At 45.1% G+C, this 18604-nt stretch overlaps 1 protein-coding gene across 3 annotated transcripts in view; it reads right to left on the reverse strand.

The window, feature by feature from the left end:
- Window positions 1–1538: 1538 nt before the first annotated feature.
- rps6ka3b (ribosomal protein S6 kinase, polypeptide 3b) overlaps window positions 1539–18604 on the reverse strand; it is a 25275-nt gene continuing 8209 nt past the window's right edge. For 2 of the 3 annotated variants that reach the window (XM_053412047.1, XM_053412045.1), the window contains 20 exons: window positions 9413–9529; window positions 9056–9137; window positions 8136–8216; window positions 7906–7985; window positions 7518–7624; window positions 7367–7404; window positions 7074–7216; window positions 6326–6396; window positions 5674–5762; window positions 5095–5159; window positions 4880–4982; window positions 4627–4736; window positions 4345–4470; window positions 4175–4264; window positions 3232–3390; window positions 2893–3054; window positions 2677–2753; window positions 2402–2519; window positions 1892–2032; window positions 1539–1712 (listed from right to left, as the gene is read on the reverse strand). In XM_053412047.1, the coding sequence (XP_053268022.1) occupies window positions 1590–1712; window positions 1892–2032; window positions 2402–2519; window positions 2677–2753; window positions 2893–3054; window positions 3232–3390; window positions 4175–4264; window positions 4345–4470; window positions 4627–4736; window positions 4880–4982; window positions 5095–5159; window positions 5674–5762; window positions 6326–6396; window positions 7074–7216; window positions 7367–7404; window positions 7518–7624; window positions 7906–7985; window positions 8136–8216; window positions 9056–9137; window positions 9413–9529 (2082 nt within the window). In that variant the 3' untranslated portion in view covers window positions 1539–1589. The remainder of the gene's footprint in view (window positions 1713–1891; window positions 2033–2401; window positions 2520–2676; window positions 2754–2892; window positions 3055–3231; window positions 3391–4174; window positions 4265–4344; window positions 4471–4626; window positions 4737–4879; window positions 4983–5094; window positions 5160–5673; window positions 5763–6325; window positions 6397–7073; window positions 7217–7366; window positions 7405–7517; window positions 7625–7905; window positions 7986–8135; window positions 8217–9055; window positions 9138–9412; window positions 9530–18604) is intronic. The other variant, XM_053412048.1, reaches the window with a different exon arrangement.

Raw genomic sequence — 18604 nt, forward strand, 5'->3', positions numbered from 1 at the left:
TTGAGTTTTATTTTGAAGAGCTCGTTGTCTTCAGTCCGACTCCCACTGGAGGTCGAGGGCTTTTCTACCAGTCCAGCTTAAAGGACCAGTTCACCCAAACTGCTAATGAACCATTAACAGCTTGATGTGAACGTTTCAAATCTTCAGCAGTTTGGGTGAACTGGTCCTTTAAACATGTTAATATATGGATCTGAAGCCTGAATTGTTTCTCTGCTACACAGGTGAGTTTTTAAAGGGTTCAGCCGACACATGATTCTCTCCATCGCAGCCAGGACACGTCATCTTCCTCATCTTCATCATCATCCGTGTGTCTGAGGATGAAGGGTGGAGATCGAAGACGTCCATAAAGACAAAATGCATCAATCGTGTTTTGGAATTTAATTCTTCTCATGATTCTCCAGCGTCTCTGATAAAAGTCTCTCTCCCATCGCCCACGTCCCTCCTCCTCCTCAGAGATATATAAAAAAAATGCATCGTCATGATTCATAGAAACCTGAGTAACTCGACGAGTTTGTATTTACAGTTCCGTTCCCTGTCGGCTCGTGCAGGAGGTCGTCAGGGTTCGAGTGTTCTCGCTCCAGCGGTTGGTTGTTTTGTGAGGGGGGGGGGAACTAACTTTTTTAGTTGAAGCCTCAGAGTGTAAAAGTTATTTCAAATTTCGTGTTGAAGCTGCACGAGGGACGAGCTCACTGCAAAAACACGACTCTGTCACAGATTCATCATCATGAAAGATTCTTAAGATTCTCAATGTGTTTGGGTGAATAATTCATCTCCCAGGTGTCGGAACAAGGCAGAATATTAATAAGAGAAAAATTGGCTCTTTTTTCTTAGTTGTTTCACCTAAAATAGTTTTTACTGCCGTTACTTTGCATAATTTTAATGGAGTGCATACAATTTAAATATGTGGCCACCAGGGGGCGTCCAAGACTATTTTTGAGCTTGTGTAGCTTTAAAGTGAAGCTAAAAAAGGCAGAATCTGCTCGTGTTCATCTTGTGTTGGACTCGAGTCAGTGAGACTTCAACAGGAATGTGTCTCCGTCCTCAGTCTCACCGTCTGTCCTCTGCAGACGGTGAGACTCAGAGGCGACTTGAGGTGTAAATCTACAGCTACACACGACATGACGCCATTTTAAAGACGATGATCCGGCTCTTTAAATGCATACATTAGATTATAATGTTCCTATGTTCAGATCCCAACTAGTTTTGAAGGAAATAAATACAGTACTTTCATTTTCCTGACGCGTCTCGGGTTCACGAGGCAGCTGTGATTGTCCAAAGCAAAGAAACAGGAAGGAGTCGACTGGTTTGTCATCGCAGCCCAGTCCGGCTGTCGATGGGAGGAGCTGGGACTCTACAGTGAGACAGCAGATGATCCAATCAGGAGAGTCCCTTAAGGTGCAGGACAGGAAGTGGGGGGGAGGAGGGGGAGGAGGGGGAGGGCTCCTATTTGGCGTCAGCGGTTCCCTGGTCCATCAGTAGTCTGTACCGCCGGACAGGAGGGAGGGAGAGGGGGTGGTGGTCGGGGGGCTTGTCCGGCAGAGGTCAGCTAGAGGTCAGAGTTGATGGGAGTAGGTGGGGGGGTGTAAAGGTCACAGAGCGGTGGAGGTGATCTTCTTCATGCCCCTCCGCTGTGCCAGAGTGGAGCAGCCCACCGGCTCCAGGACATGGGGGACGTTCATGTTGAGGGCCGAGTAGGTGGCCGCCATCGCCCCCTGGAGGGAGGAGAGAGAGAAACGGCCATTATTCATCTTTCAGTGGTTTCACGGTGACGACAGTTGAAGCTGCGACTCTCAGTGAGTTCTTCCCACAGGGGATCGAACCCTCACCACAGTTACAGAGAACAGGAGTTCAGGGGGAGGACTGGGAATGAGAAAGGAAACCAGTGCGTCACCTTGACGAGGTGTGGTGCGTCCTGCCTGTTGAGGGTGTACTTGGGCAGCTGGTCTCTGTGCGTCACCCAGGGGTGTCTGAGGACCTGACCGGCCGTCAGCCGCTGGTGAGGGTCCACGTGCAGCATCTTGGACACCAGATCCTGAGGGGTCAGAGGTCAGAGGTCACAGAGCGATCACAGTGTAAAGGTTAGAGTACGTGACTGGAGCGAAAAGAAAAGAGGTCACAAGAATACCACTGCAAAAAAAAACTGTAACTTCGTCACATGCATTTTGATTAAGAAGAGAAATTCTAAAAGTAATTGTTTGATTGTGAAGTTGAACTTCAAACAAACTTTATTTACAGATACTTGATCTGGAACTTGTTCAAAAAGAACATGTGACTGGTTTAGTTTACTCTGTTAAATTCATCAGTATCTGCAGCGGAGGAGTAAGTTTGTCCAATTTATTGTGTCTTTGTCTGATTGTACAGTCCAGCAATGTGGGAGTGTGGGGGGGGGGGGGGTCCAAACCTTAGCCTCAGAAGACACAGACGTCCAGTATCCTCCAGTGAGGGAGAACTTCCCGCTGCCGATCCGAGCCAGGATCTCCTCCGGTGTGTCCTCGGGGCCGTTGGCAAACGGAGTGAAGCTGGAGACAGACGCAGGACAATTTAGATTTGTTTTTGTTTTCATGTCTTTGAGACACAGATTTCTACTGAACATCAATAAGACTCTTCAGGAGATCAGAAGGTGCCCCTCCACTACCACTAGAGACGGGTGGAGTGATTCCATGTGTCAACACAAACCCTGTTAGCATCGTGTAGAGCAGGACTCCGAGACTCCAGATGTCACAGGCTGCATCGTAACCCTGCTTCTTCAGCACCTGACACACAGAGAGACAAACGGTCACTACAATTCAGATTTAAACAAATTCCTCTTTTCCATCTTGACTACAACACTTTAGTTTTTTCAGTTTGCTTGTGTTGTGTTGAGTTGAGTTCTCTGTCGACACAGCGACTCACCTCAGGCGCCACGAAGTTGGCGGTGTAGCACGGCGTCATGAGGAGCCCGTTCTCCGCCCGCAGCTGTTTGGCGAAACCGAAGTCGCAGATCCTGATGGACTCGGCGTTCCCGCTCTCGTCCACGTACAGGATGTTACTGGGCTTCAGGTCTCTGTGCACCACCTGCAACCACAGGAAGACGAGGGGGGAGAGGGCTTTAGAGTGAGAGGCAAACTGATTCTGTTTCATCTCTTACTTTTCTAAATCACTTAATCTCTAATTAACAATATCCACGTTTCCCTTCATCTCTTTGTTTTACTGGTCTTTGAACACGTGGTGAACTGGGAACCAGAGTCCTACCCCCTGGACGTGCAGGTACTCCAGCGTCTTGGTGATGGTGAAGAGAACAGCGCTGGCTTCTCTCTCAGAGAAGAACTTCTGTCGGAGGATTTTATCCAGCAGCTCTCCTCCTTTCATCAGCTCCGTGACCAGGAACACGGAGCGGCCGTCGTCATACACCTGAACCAGAGACAGAGAAGTGTCTGTGAGGCTCGGTTCAACTCAGACATATTCAATGTAACAGTAATAATAATCGAATGCAGCGCATCAGGGAGTGGGAATAAAAAAACAACAACTTTAAGATAAGTACGATTATCAGCTCTTTTATTAGTTCTTAGTTTGAGGAGAATATAAGTTTAACAGTTTTCTAACTTCGAACCTAATGATGTCAACTTCACTTTTTTATCAACCAAAGGAGAAACTGATTAATCACTGAAATGATCAGCGGATTGTTTGAGTCTATTTGTCAGTGCCATTAGAAAATATGGTTTCATAAGTTCATATTAAAACCGTTAAACTTTCAATACTGAATTTAACAGTTTCTTTAACATTCGTAAAGTTAAAATTATTTTTAAAAGAAAAAACAGCAATCATTCCCTGTTTCTAGTATCACAAATGATTACTTGTGATTTTTTCTTATTCTTGAATGATTCTTAACAATTTTATACATTTTATTAAATATTCCCCAAAAAATCTTTTAATGCCATTTTCTTGCACTTGACAGTTTAATAGTTGATGCATCAGACACTTGAGGACTCAGTTTAAATCTCTGACTACAACTAAACTCATAAGTGTCATAAAACAAAGAGGAATTTAAAACCATTCTCTCAAACCAGAGATTAAACGTGAAGAGCAGTAAAGAAGATTTTCACAATAAGATGCTGCTCTGACTCTAACGCAGTAGAACCACAGTAGTTCTGACCACTGGTTCTTCAAAGCTCAGTTCCAGGTTCAGGTGACTCACGTCCTTCAGGGTGATGATGTTGGGGTGTTGTCCGTATCTCAGCAGGATCTCCACCTCCTCCGTCGGGTCTCTCTTGACCTTGTTGATGATCTGAAACAGGAACAGACGGTGTTCTTACGGCTCTGGAGATCAGGACACGAGGCGCCGAGCGGCAGGCGGGGGTGTTTTACCTTGACGGCGTACTCCATGCCGGTTCCTTTGTGCACGCAGCGCTTGCAGATGGAGTAGGAGCCCACGCCGATGTCCTCCTTGATCTCATAGGCGTCTGCGAACTGGGACGTGCTTCTGTGCAGCTGCTACATGCAAAGACCCAGTTACCTTCTGTGGTTGCAAGTTAAAAAGCTGAGACCTCAGAGAAACCTTCACACTGTGCTGAGGACTATCTACTCTCCTTGGAAAGAGGACATTTGACCTTTTGTGTGTTCAAACAGTGCGTCAGTGTGAGTCTGTACCTGAACTATAGCATTAGGTAGTGGTTGTGTTTCCTCCTCTGTTATGGCCACAAAGCTGAATCCTCTGAACAGCTGATGGGCGTTGGCACTGGGAGGAATCCCCGGAGAATCTGAGACAGACACAGGAACAGCTGTCAATCCTCTTCTCGCAATGAAATCAGACTTTACAGTGGAGATGAAGAGGAGGAGGAGGAGGAGGGGGAGGAGGAGGAGGAGGAGGAGGAGGAGGAGGAGGAGGAGTGACAGTCTGTACCTCTGGGGGTTTTAGCTGTGAACTCTGGATCGAAGTAGAACGTGTCATCAGGTCGTCCTGACGCCGGTTTGAAAGGAGGCGGGATCTCTCTGCGGAACAGTTTCTGAGGCGAGAGGAAGACGTTGTGAAACTCAGTTCAGGAGGAAGATGAAACACAAAGTTCAGACAAAACAATTAAAAGAAAAACGTGAATGTTGTTTTATTTCTTTACTGACGTTCCAGTCGATGGTGCTGAAGAAGTGATGCCTCTTGATCTCCTCCACTCCGTCGGGTCCAGCTCCTTGAACACAAATAAACACATCATCATCATCATCTTCATCATCATGAGCTGTCAGTGCAGTACAGCACACACCAGCAGGGGGCAGGGTGACTCCAAGGTTCTGATTAGTCACATCATCATTGAGCTCCGACTAAATATTTAGATTTTTAACAAACAGGAGGAAATAGTGGATTTGTTGTTTGAATGCTCGATGATAACAAACCCTGATTCAGAAACAAAACATTTATTTGACCACACAAAACTACAAACACGTTTCTTTGGTATAAATAAGGAAAACTTCTGATTGGGCTGCAGCCACTTGTGACACGTCCATCAGGTAAAGGGGCAGTGGAACAAACTGACCAATGAGACGCAGCGGGCTTCAGATGAAAGGGTTATTTTGAGAGAAAATGGAGAGGATGGAAATCTACTTCCTCCCCCATGTCTTTATCTGGAGGAGGATGGAAACTGTGCATTTGACTCATACTCTAAATGTGTTCAGATGCTTCATGGATTCCATCAGAGACGTCTTTACCTAATCTGTTGGCCGGGTTGCGTTTGAAAAGGTTCCTGAGGAGACTCTGAGCTTCTGAGCTCAGAAACTGTGGCATCCCCAACTTTGCCCTGTAAAAGAAGAAGAGAAGAAGAAGAAGAATGAGACGACCGGGAATTTTTATTAAAACAACAGATCTACTGCGGTGAATTGCAACTGTCATCAAATGTCCACATTGCATAATGAGGATGATGTGTCACACACACAGGAAACACTCGGCAGTCTGCACAGTGACACTGTGGGTGAACGAGACGACAGAGGAAACAGGAGTGGTTAATACTTCCTGTGATTTGTTTTTTTTAATTTCTTAGCTTTTCCTCCCTCCTCGTTTCCTCCCTCAGCGTTATAAACTGCTATCAGCAAACTTGAGACTTGAGTCCATTTCACTTGTCCCTCCTCTGCTTTGCCCGTGCCCCCCCCCCTCCTCCTCCTCTTCCTCCTGAGTGCTGCACTTTATCTCCTCTGTTATAAATCCTTCACTTCCCCCCCGGGCTGACTGTGGACAGAGGGAAGTCGTCTCTCTCTCTCTCTGATAGAGTCGGTGCCTGCCTCCTCTCAGAGGTTCACTGCGCTGTAATAAAAGCTGCTAGCTGCTGATTGGACGGGAGTTCACAGACGGTATAAAGTGTCTTACTTGAGGATCATGGTCATCGTCTCTTTCCGGTCTTTGCCTTGAAACGGCAGCGTTCCCGTCAGCATCTCGAACTAAAAGGAAAACAAGAGTTTTATATTACTGCAACGCTCCTGCTGCAAAGACAGACTATAAATAAATATGACTATTAAAATGGAGAAGAAGAATTTCATTTTGTTGACAAATTCATTGAATGCTGATGTATCATGGCCACGTGTGGTCCAAAGATGGACATTAGGCATAAATACCTAAATATCTCTGCATATATATATTTATATACATATATTTCCCTAACATGCAGTGTTTAAAGTGTTTATATTAGTTCAGGTTATACGAGCTGACTCATTAATAAGGTGTGTAATGTTAATCTTCATGTAAACTCGATACTAGCTCGTCTTTTAGTTCAGGTTTGAGAACACGTCTGAAACGATCCTCACACGTCTCAACAACCTTCTGTCGGTGTTTCATCTGCTGCATGAGTCAAAGTGTTGATATTTGAATCAGACGTCAGCTGCATGAATATGTTCTCTCCTCACACAGGTGAGATGAAGATGTGAGGAAGGCAGCAGGTGTGAACTTTACCAGTGTCAAAGATATTAGTGATGTTTCACTGCACAGGAGGTGCAGAGGCTGGGATTGGAGGAGCCTAAGCTAATGTTTGGAATCTTTTCTTTCAAGGACAATAGTTCCTAGAGTTTTTCACTTGGTTTATCAGAAAATGCCAGTCAGCAACATGACATTGTTCCCTCACCATCAGCACGCCGTATGACCACCAGTCGGCGCTGTGCGTGTGTCCTCGCCTGTTCACCACCTCCGGAGCCATGTACTCCACCGTCCCACAGAAGGAGTAGGCTTTGTTCTCGTGGTCGATCGACTCCTTGCTGAGGCCAAAGTCTGAACACACACAGATATCAGCGACATGGACGTTATCGTAATTATCAGGCAGCAGCAGAAACATACTGAGTAAACACACAGCAATGACAGGAGAACACACACACACACACACAAGCCGAGAAACTCAGAAATAGTTGCAATATTACTTACCAGTCAGTTTGATGTGTCCTTCCTCGTCGAGCAGGATGCTGAAACGACACAAATACTTTTTGTATTCTGAAGGAAACAGAGTACTGTGTGTGTGTGTGTGTTTGTGTGTGTGTGTGTGTGTGTATGTGTGTGCGTGTGTGCGTGTGCCTACTTCTCAGGTTTGAGGTCTCTGTAAATGATGCCGAGGCCGTGAAGGTGATCGAGTGCCAGAGCGAGTTCAGCCAAGTAGAACTTTACATCCTCCTCTGTGAACATTACCTGTAACACACAAACACAAACAGTCATTTTTGAATATACTTTATTACTTTACTCCACACTAAGCTTTGTTGCATTGATTCTGTCACATTAAACTCATTTCGGATTATACATATTTGTCTTTTGTGATATTTTTTTTCTCCAATATTAACGTTGGTGGTTTTGGGGCAGAAGGATCTCGGCCTGACCTCCCTCACGTCCACAGACTGTTAGCCTGCTAAAGGGGGCGGGGCAGTCTCATATGACACAGACACAGGAAGTAGCCCTGAAGAGTCGGGTTCTACCTCCTTAGAGAGACGAGTGAAGAGATCTCCTCCTCGGAGAAAATCCAGGATCAAGTAGAGCTTCCCCTCCGTCTGAAAAGCTGAGGGAGGGAAGAGGAAGAAGGTGAATTCACACGAGATCTGAGAGGTTCCATGTTTATTGAACAGTTTCTCTGCCAGGAGCGATGAGCTCTGATTGGCTGCTGTGGAGCTGGTGACTCATCAGGCAGGTCTGTTACTGTCTGACTCACCGTAGTGCAGCTTTACAATGAAGGGATGGTTGACCTCCACCAGGATGTCCCTCTCCATCTTTGTCCTGACCCGGTCACGCACTGGACAGACACACACACAGACACACACACATAAATCACCAGATAGAGCTCTTACTAAAAAGCAAAAAAACTAAACATCCTCCCTTATATGGTTTCTGCTTTGGCTTCCAGATGGCTGCATGAGAGACACGGAATCACAGGCAGAGAGGATGAAAATAAACATCAAGGAAGAAAAGAAGATAAGAAAGAAAAGGAGGAAGTTACAAACTTAGAAAGAGGAAAAGTACTAAAACAAAGAGGAAGCCAGAGAGGAGAGAAGAGGCAGGAAACACACACACAGTGTTTTCCCCACCAGCAGGTGGTGTATGAGTTAAACATCACTTCAGGAGTTCACTTCTTCTCCTCAGTTCTGTGGCGTCTCACGTTAAGGTGTGAAATTCCATTTTGGGCGATGACGACTGAGCAAACAGGAAAAAAAAACAACACCCTGAAACTCTGGAGAAACAAATCCATCACTGAAGAGTCTGTGGTCTTTTGTTCTGTGATACACTCGTTAGAACAGAAACACGTAGAATCAGAACCTGTCGTCCTGTAGGACCAGACCGATTTCATCAAAACCAGCATCTCTCACTAGTTGTCTTTGCATTGCTTGCATCCAGTGTTTCAGTCTACATGGATGTTCTTTTCCAAGACTCTGAGGTCACCGCATCCTTGATCTTTGACCTTCGACCATGAAAATCGAATCAGGTCAGACGTGAGTCCAAGTGAACGTTTGTACCAAAGGTGAAGAAGATGCCTCAAGGTTTTCCTGAGATGTTTGTTGTGAGGCCACAGTGACCTTTTACGTTTGGCCACTGAATTCTTATCAGATCATAGAAAGTTGTGTTGTCTCTTTGTACCTTTCAGTGTGGCCTTCTTCAGGACCTTCATGGCGTAAAGCTGACCGGCGTCTGGCCCTGAGTTCTTCCTCACCAGAAACACCTACACACAAACACAGTGAAGCATTACAATGTGTGTATTTCATGTGTTTATTTGTGTGTGAAATGTGTTGTGTAAGGTGCCCAGTGATATATATGTAGACATATATTAAGTATTAACAGGTATCAAGGTGATTTTGCATATGTGTGTGAGTTAGTTTGGGTTAGCTCTATTTTCTTGTCTAGATTAAAGCTGAGTGGAAAGGAAACCCACATTAACAAACTCTCACACACACTTAAGGCCAACACACACACACACAGACACACACACAGACCTACCTTGCCGAAGGAGCCCTGTCCCAGGACCTTGCGGAGCTCGAACTGTCGAGGGTCGGCCTTCTCTGATCCCTCCTTCACGAGGTGTGTGATATTGATCTCGTTAATGTGCACGTCATCCTGTAACACACAAGTATCTTTGTCACTGTCTGAAACGCACAATGTTTCAGCTCTGAGTTTCTCTGCAGCAGTTTTTCACAGGCCGGTAACTTGAGCAATGACACGAGTTGACAAAAATAAAACAAATGCTGCTTTCGGATATTTTCCCGAAATTGTTCAGAGGAGCTTTGAGCGAGAACACAAAGGTCCCAAAAAGTCCCAAGTGAATAATGTGAGAATAAAGAAAACACGTAGAAGACAAAGACGTGAACTTGGAAACACGAGGAGATTCCAGATCTTCTGGTGATGAGGGCCGACGCCGGTGAGGAGGAGCTGTAAACAACAACACTGATCTTTCCACAGCAGAATTTATACATCATGTCCTGCCTCCTGTTGCTCTACAGGCTCCGCCTCCTGCTGCTCTACAGGCTCCTCCCCTCACCTGGATGTTCCCACATGCTCCAGTTGTTGTGAACGAGTCGGACCCGACAAGCTGCTGCTGCTTCACAGGACAAACACAAAGACCCAATTTTCTGGACATTATCAGGAGTTTACGTCTGAAAACAGCGAATCACGTCCTTTTTTCGAAAGTGAAACCTTTAAAATGACCAAACGTCAACATGTCACCAGTTACACACGTGTACTGAATGTGACGATGTTTTAAGAAAGAATTATCTAATAATCAAAGAGCAAAAAGCAAAGACTGGATGAACGTGTGCTGTGTAAAGAGACAGTTCTTCTCCAGCCATCAGGGCGAGGTAGACTCTGTCTGGAGCCCACAGCTCAGAGAGTGCCACTAATCGCTCTGGGCTGCTCTGTGAAAAGGTTTCTAAGCACTTTAGATGTGAAGATTCTGATCCTTCACCAGAACCATCAGGGAGGCGTCTGATTGGTCCCACATTCAATCACATGTCCACGTACTAAGGCGTCTGATTGCTCGTGCTTTTCCCAACGATACTCTATTCACACTTCATGACAGCAGTAGAGTTACACAGACATCCAGACCAGTTTCTTAAGCTACCATAGCCTCAGTGGACCAGCATGCTTTGCAGCTGCTGAGCCACCACACTGGGTGGGGTCTGAGCAGGTTTCATCTCTTCCACAGTAAAACACAACGCTGAATCACACAGCAGGTTCGTCATCCGCACAGTGGGAAATCACAACACACACACACACACACACACACACACACACACACACACGCACACACACACACAGTTGTCATGGAGCCACCCTCACTACCTGCTTCCCACTGTAGCTGAGTGACTAATGATACCATACTGAGTGTGTGCGTGTGTGTGTGTGTGTGTGTGTGTGTGTGTGTGTGTGTGTGTGTGTGTGTGTGTGTGTGTGTGTGTGTGTGTGTGTGTGTGTGTGCTCCTCTTGTTCTCCTTTCTGCAGGTACTGATGAATTAAAGTGAACACGTACAAGCTGCACTTCCTCTGTTTTCCCATCATCCTCTCTGTCCTACTACTGTCTTTCTCTGTCCTCGTCCTCGTCCTCGTCCTCCTCCTCCTCCTCCTCCTCCTCCTGTACCTGTAGTTCCCAGGTGCTGGCTGCCAGGTGTCCCAGTGCATTGTGGGACCTGTAGTCCCGGCTCCGGCTGAGGGTCTGTGGTGCTAACATGCTCCTGTGCATCGACTGGGAAGCGACAGGATGGAACCGGTGCCGGCTTCTGCTGGTGCCTGACACTTCTTCCTCTCTCTCTCTCTGTCTCTCTCTCTCCCCCAGAGAAATCTTTCCCTCCCTCCTTTCCTCCCTCGTTCCCTCCTACTTTCTCACTTTTTTTCCTATCTTTATTTGAACCATTCTCACCTCTCCTCTCTCCTATCTCTCTCTCTCCTTCTCTCTCTCTCTCTCTTCCTCGTGGGGAATGGGCTGCTGTGGGAGGGGGTGTAGCCAGATGTGCAGTGGTAGATGAAGTATTCAGATACTTTTATTTTGTACCAGTATCATAATTTGCTACTCAGTTACAAACAAAGGCCAATCTATTTAAAATCTAAAGTTTATATATATTATTTGTGATTATCCGGATTATTGGCATCATGACAGGCTCTAGAGGAACGAATCATTCTCCCTCTCTGCCCACATTTACTTTCTGCCTGCTGTCGAACCAATATTTATCCGACAGATAAATAAAGTATATTTTAGATTGATATCTGTGCACAGGTTTCCAAAACTGCTGCTATTTGAGAGCTTGGAGCTAATTGAGAGTATTTCATGTCCAGTTCTGGGTCAGTACATGATTTCTATACTGATAAGAAGCTTATTAAACTGTAATTTGAGATTTTACTCGTAACTATATCTGTTTGTTAAATGAAATGTAGCAAATTGTTCAAAAGTAGTGTCTGAAATGTAATAATAAAGTAACTCAAAGTACAAATGTAGCTTCTTCAATCTAATTCAGTTTCTTTCATAGTAGAGTCAAAAAGACTACTCTAGAATTTTTAAATAATAACACTGATTGATTTAAAAACCCACAGATACATTTGACTGATTATCTCAGGTCTGAATTCTGGTATCAGATCTGCAGGTCCACTGATCCCAGGCCCCACACACATGCACACAAACATGCAATTTAACAGCACGTCATCAAGTGTGGAACATCACGCCGCCGCATGTAAATGAGATTCAGATCCAGACGGAGCCTCTGAACGCAGCTCGGAGCCGAGAACCACAAACAGACGATAAACCAACAGACCCGGAGCTGAGGGAAGAGATCGAGAAGTGTTTGAAAACTAAAATGATGTGTCTTTTATATGCAAATGTAGGTACGTTTGTCTGTGTACTAGTCTGTGTGTGTAGGGTACTAGTCTGTGTGTGTGTGTGTGTGTGTGTTTGCATGCATGTGTGTGTGTGTGTGAGTCAGAACACAGATGGAGGATCAGATCTGAAGCGACAGGATGCTCATGTAGCACCTCTTAATCACAGGATCAAAACTGCAAACCCTGCAGCTGTGCTCTGAACACACACTCACACACACGTACACAACACACAACACAAACACACACACACACACACACACACTTACTTTACCTGCTTCTCTAACCTGCTATTGCCTCTGTTTATTTCCCTCTCATGTTCACTGTGTGATAAGACAAACACACACAGCTTCACTCGTCCTCTGACTTGCTGAAGTCTCCCCTCAGGGATTGATCTGAGTCACACAGCTGGAGACACACTTCACCTCATCTGTCCAGCAGCAGATCTGATTAAAGAGGTCTCCTGAGTGGAGTGAATCAGTGTGATGTCGTTACGCTGCAGCAACAAACCTCCCAGACGCTCACATCACTGCATCAGATCAAATCATCATAAACGCTGCACACGTTTTGTTTTTTTGAAACCTTGAGTCCAACGGGGAGACGAACACAAGCCAGTGTGTGTGTTTGTCTGCAGGAAACTTTCATATTTAGTTTGATATTTGTAGTTTCTACTAAGACAAGGTCACACATACGACCTGAGACGGAGGTATATCCAGGTTAGGGTTAGGTTTCTAGACAAATTATCACATTTTGAAAAACAATAATCAAAAATATTGCCAATTAATTGGTAGAATCACCTACAACTTACAATTGCATACAGAAAATCCCTGTGCTCTCCAATGAGAGAATATGAGTAGATCATATTTGATTGTTTTCATGTTCAGTCAACAACAACCTGCTGCGTGATTCTGTTCATTCAGCTTCAGTTCAGAGTTGAACAGTAAAGATTCTCACAGCTGATGTTAGGACACGTCAGTGTTCGAGAGGAGGAGGGTAACGAGAGGAGCGGTAACATGAAACCCCCCCACCCCTCACTGCCCCCGCACACACACAGACACACACATACACACACGTATACAAAACATACACAACATTAAATCTGGACTTTTCTATGACTCCTGTACAAACCAGCTTGTCTCTGCAGACTTGGTGCCAGAACCATGAAAACTCATCACAACAGCTCGTCCACTGAATCTTCACTGACATTAATCCAAACTCCGGTGACAGCTAAGTCTCTGGAAAGTCACGACAACTCCGCACACAGGCAGCTCACACAATAAAATCAACAAAACATTTTCACCACAAGGAGCCAAATACTGAAATATAGTTAATTCATTATCTCCTAAACGATGCTGAGTATATACAAAGTCATCCAAGATAAAATATATATAGTTTTCACTGACGCTACAGTGTGAAAAACAAGAATCTATTATTTAAACGATTGTTTTGGGGGTAATTTCAATTTAATTCAGATCCTCTTTTAATTATCTTAACGTTCTTACTTTTCGGTCTTTTACTTGAAAACATAATTGAGCTGTTTGTGAGTCACGGTCCCACAGGATGACATCAGAGCGAGGGGCGGGGTGAAGGCAGGAGAAGAGGGGGAAACCCAGAAAGAGCAGATATGCTAGTTGGGGGATTCTCCTGGAGGGAGATGGTGTGTGAGCCCCTGTGCCAGTCAGTTGTGTAGCATGAACTCACAACTACAAGACTGGTCACAAGTCTTCTTAGAGAGACTGTTGAAGAACCTGGTGTGTGTTGTTTAAGGACGTGGAGATGAATCACAACAGTTTCCTTTAGAAAACAGTGAAACCTCGATGATCAGGAGCTGCCTCACATGTCGTCCTTATGCTGTCTCTGGTACAAAGTGAACTCGACAGCTGGAAGTTCCACTCTCACACTGAAATAACACAAACTTCAACACAACAAGCCACTAAAGTTGTGTTAAAGTTGATGCATTAATTAACAAATGTGTGTGTTTGTCCCTCATATACTGGGTGTTGACCTCTGAATCTACAGAAGACTTCAGGTTTCCAGTATAAAGGTTCCTGAAGCACTATGACATGCCGTACGTTAACCTGAACCTATCCTAACCCTCACCACCTGATCTGGTGTTTAGGGTTTGTCACACTATTTTGAGTTTGCAATGCTTTCATGAATATGGCAGGCAGTTAGTTTGGTATCATGTAAAAGGACAGGAGGGGGGGAGAAGGTGAAAAGCTCTCGTCGCTGTCAGACTTTACAGACAAGCTGCTGGTCCCTGGTGGTCGCACTCACCAGAGAGTGAACTCCATTCATACAGAGAAAATACCACAATATGTGGCGGCTCATTTTGGGTCATCACTACTGAGCAGGTCCACATATCTAGATCAACATAGCAGCTAAAAGATGGGAAAACAACACCTGCAGCACCACAGTCTGACTCCGGACTACTCACAGCCCTGTGTTTCCTGCTCTGATCCCAGTGGCCTCCATCACGGGTTCGATGCCGGTGGCCGGCGAGCAGCAGAAGGCGTCTGAGGGACTTCAGCCGGCTCCTCAGCGCCCTGACCAGGCCGGCTGCCGCGCTCACACACGCCGGCTTAGCGTTGGCCGCGCAGTGTGTCATCCTGAAGTGTGCCGAGACGACTGGAGGCAGCGGGGGGATCGGGACTGGGAGAGGCAAACCAGTGTCTGTGTGAGTCAGTGTGAGGGGATACCCAGAGGACGAGGAGGGGAGGACGGGTGGGGTGGGGGGTGGGGGGGGGGGGGCATATCAGGATGGGAAGAAGGATCTCCCCCGCTCCGACCCCCCCCCCCCAGCCTTCTCCACTAACACGCAGCTGTAACCTTCCACCCTGTGTTTCCATCAGGTGTCCTGGAGATCCCCATTTACTCCACGCTCACATAACTCACTGACCAATGACTACATAACACGAGGAAACAAACACACACACACACACACATACATACACACGCACACACAACCAAAGACTTTAGAAAGTTTAGACTAGTTAATCCACGTTTTTTCTACATGGAAAATATATATTTAACCTCCTTATCTCCTAAATGATGTTGTGTATAATAACTGGTGTGACGCACATACACGCAAATCCAACATCCTCACAACCCAGAGCCAGAACAGTGGACTACGCACAACGCACAACGCAGACACCCAACATCCTCCACCTGTCACGGCACCCCACACACACAACCGCCACCAGTACACAAACACAATGTACACAATGCCAGTGCAGCCCAGCGACAGGATGCGTGACATTTCTTGGATTACCTCCACCTGTTGTCACCTTCCCTGAGTGTGCACTGGTTTACACACACACACACACACACTAACATGAACACACTGTGCTGTGCTTTGTTGACTTGTTCTTCTTGCCCGGCTTCATGTAATGAACACCGATGATTTATTGTTTTACTTATGTTTTTGCCGTTTCATGTCCTGCATCTCCCTGAGAGAGATTATTTATGAGACATCTGCATCGTTCAGCCTGAGATCTTTACAACATCCCAAACTTTAGCTCGTTTCAGATTCTGAAATGTGATGATTTGCTTTTCATTGTGTTTACCTGCTGAAGAACCTGTGGTTTCACACATTTACCTCTACAGCAGGAACTGAGACCTCAGTGTCTGCCTGGAAAATTAATATTCAGTCAGGATTTTTCTTGCAATAATGTAGAGTAAGTGTCAGAGTGTGTGTGTACGTGTGAGTGGGTGAGAGACAGAGAGCAGATTGTTCTGTTATGTTTTATCCCATGTTGTGTGTGTGTGTGTGTGTGTATGAGAATGTGTGTTCACACTATGTGTTTCATATTGAAACTGCAGGCAGCTTGCGATCCTGGTGATTATCATAATGACCTGAACGATGGTGATATCCAGATGATATCTCACACACGTTTATAAATGTCACACTGTGGTGAATCACTGCTGTTCACACACACAGACATATTTTCACTTCTTAAAATATGACAAACAGGACAGCACATAGCTGAGGAAGCTTCTGTTGGCGTCTCAGGAAAGCATGAAACATGGAACTCCAATGGTCGCCATCTTTTCCCCGGAGACTATTCTCTAATCTCTGAGTTAAATCCTGCTCGACCATCTGCATCCACAATACATGAATGAACTCTATATGCAGTATAATCCATAGGTGCTCCACACAGCCTCAGATTAACCCTTTATAACAGTATTAGATTGATTTGCAGTTGTGGTATCTGCCATCCAGCAATCACTGGTACATGCCTCAGAAATAATATCATATGTGATATATAGTACCAATAGGAGCACACACACATGCGCACCCCCCCCCCCCCTACACACACACACCAAGTAATATGAGCAGACAATACCAAACTACCACCAGTTCTGTAAATTGAGTATATTCTATATTATTATATTTATATTATCAATAATAAATATTTAAAAGGTTCTATATTGCCCATTGTTACTTAGTTGTATTTTTTGACTTTTAATACAACTTTTATTGTACTAATATATTATATTTTTATAATTTTCAATCTCATTTTAAGTCAACAAAATGTTAACAAATAAAAAATACTGCAACTACAACTTCAAATGTGCAATGTGTGTGTCTGTGTGTATAGCTTCTCCATGGCAGCAGCTATCAAGGACTGAGTGGGATTCCATTCCTGACAATCTGAACCCCCCCCCCTAAGCCTGTTACGCAATCAAATTAACCGGCCGGATAGACACTACACCACACTACACAACACCACACAACACTACACAACACTACACACACGGAGCTTGGGGATTTGTCAGGTTAGAACCATAAAGTGCATTTCCGCTGGCCTTGACCAGGGATCAAATAACCCCCCCCCCCCCCCCCACACACACACACACACACACACACACACAAACAAAGGCTCACAGCTCAGTCACCTGTCGGAGATCAGAGAGTCATCTCAGCACTAACATGTTTTTATAGAAGTTTATTAAACACGTGTGGGGGGTGGGGACATGTCCCTGGATAATGTCAAGGGGAACCGTCCCGACCAGAACGTGCTTCTGGGGGGGGGGGGGGGGGGGGTTGCAGGACAAGAAATATACATACATTTTAAATATACATAAAATATACATGAAGCAGATTTTCTGTGTTGTACACACGGAACACATTTTCTTTGTGGTTGAGGTGGGAGTAAGGAGACAGGGGACAGGAGACATTTGGACACAAGAGGAACGGTTTAACCTGAAATGAGTCAAAGAGAAAATAAAGACGCAGGCGGGTCTGTGATGAAAGGACATGATTCGTGGCCGAGGCCGAACTTCATGTTACAGAGAGCGGCAGAGAGCATTAAGTATAGATGAGCAGGAGCAGAGGGAGGACATCATCATTAATTCAGGAGCTGGCAAGATAAGATCCTCAATCACTGCACACACACAGACACACACACACACACACATACACACACAGTCGATGAGTGTGTGTCCTACCTTCACTTTGCTATTAACTGATCTACCAGAGAAACATCGCAGGTGATCAAACGCGATGCTTAGACTGAGATAAACTTGAGTAGTGACGAGCAGGGGAATGGTTTCGGTGGTTTTGGTGGTTTTTGGAGCTGGAATCATAATCTTGAATCTTCTCTTCCAGGTATCAGATATCAGGGCTCAAGCCTCAAAGAGAGAAATCGAATACAGCTCCAAAGCAAAGCTGATGTAAGAAACATAAGCTGCGTTCAGACCAGTTTCCTGAGGAGCAGGATGTGAAAACTACACAACTTTTCCTGCCAGAAAACAGACGGAAATTTCATAGCAATGTATTGATGACTTACACTTCAAAAACAACTTAGATCTGCCCTGTTTTATAATGGTTTGATTAATCGTTAGTTGCAGCCTTAATTAAAATAATTAGGATACATTTTTATTATTTCGGAAAAGCTTGTAACTTGACTTAATCATTAATAAATCTCATATCTTTGTCATTTTTTCTAATAAGTTTTCATGGTTTTCACTGAATCCCTCTCTGCGTGTTTTCCTTCCCCCGGTTTAGAGCCACACAACTGGAGAAATGGCTCCACCAGCTGTTTATGTCTATGAACCGTCTCTGAATATTCAGTGGTGGATGGAAGCGTTCTTGAGAGAGAGAGAGAGAGAGAGAGAGAGAGAGAGAGAGAGAGAGAGAGAGAGAGAGAGAGAGAGAGAGAGAGAGAGAGAGGAAGTTGGGAGAGAGAAAAACTTTGTCACCATTCCAACCAGGTTACTATGGTTATCTGTCTGAAATACACACAAACACACACACACAGACACACACACTGGTAAACAAACACACACACACACACACACACAGATCTGTTGGACAGTACAGCCACTGTC

Source organism: Pleuronectes platessa, chromosome 20, assembly GCF_947347685.1.
Source record: "Pleuronectes platessa chromosome 20, fPlePla1.1, whole genome shotgun sequence".
NCBI classification, from domain to species: domain Eukaryota; kingdom Metazoa; phylum Chordata; class Actinopteri; order Pleuronectiformes; family Pleuronectidae; genus Pleuronectes; species Pleuronectes platessa.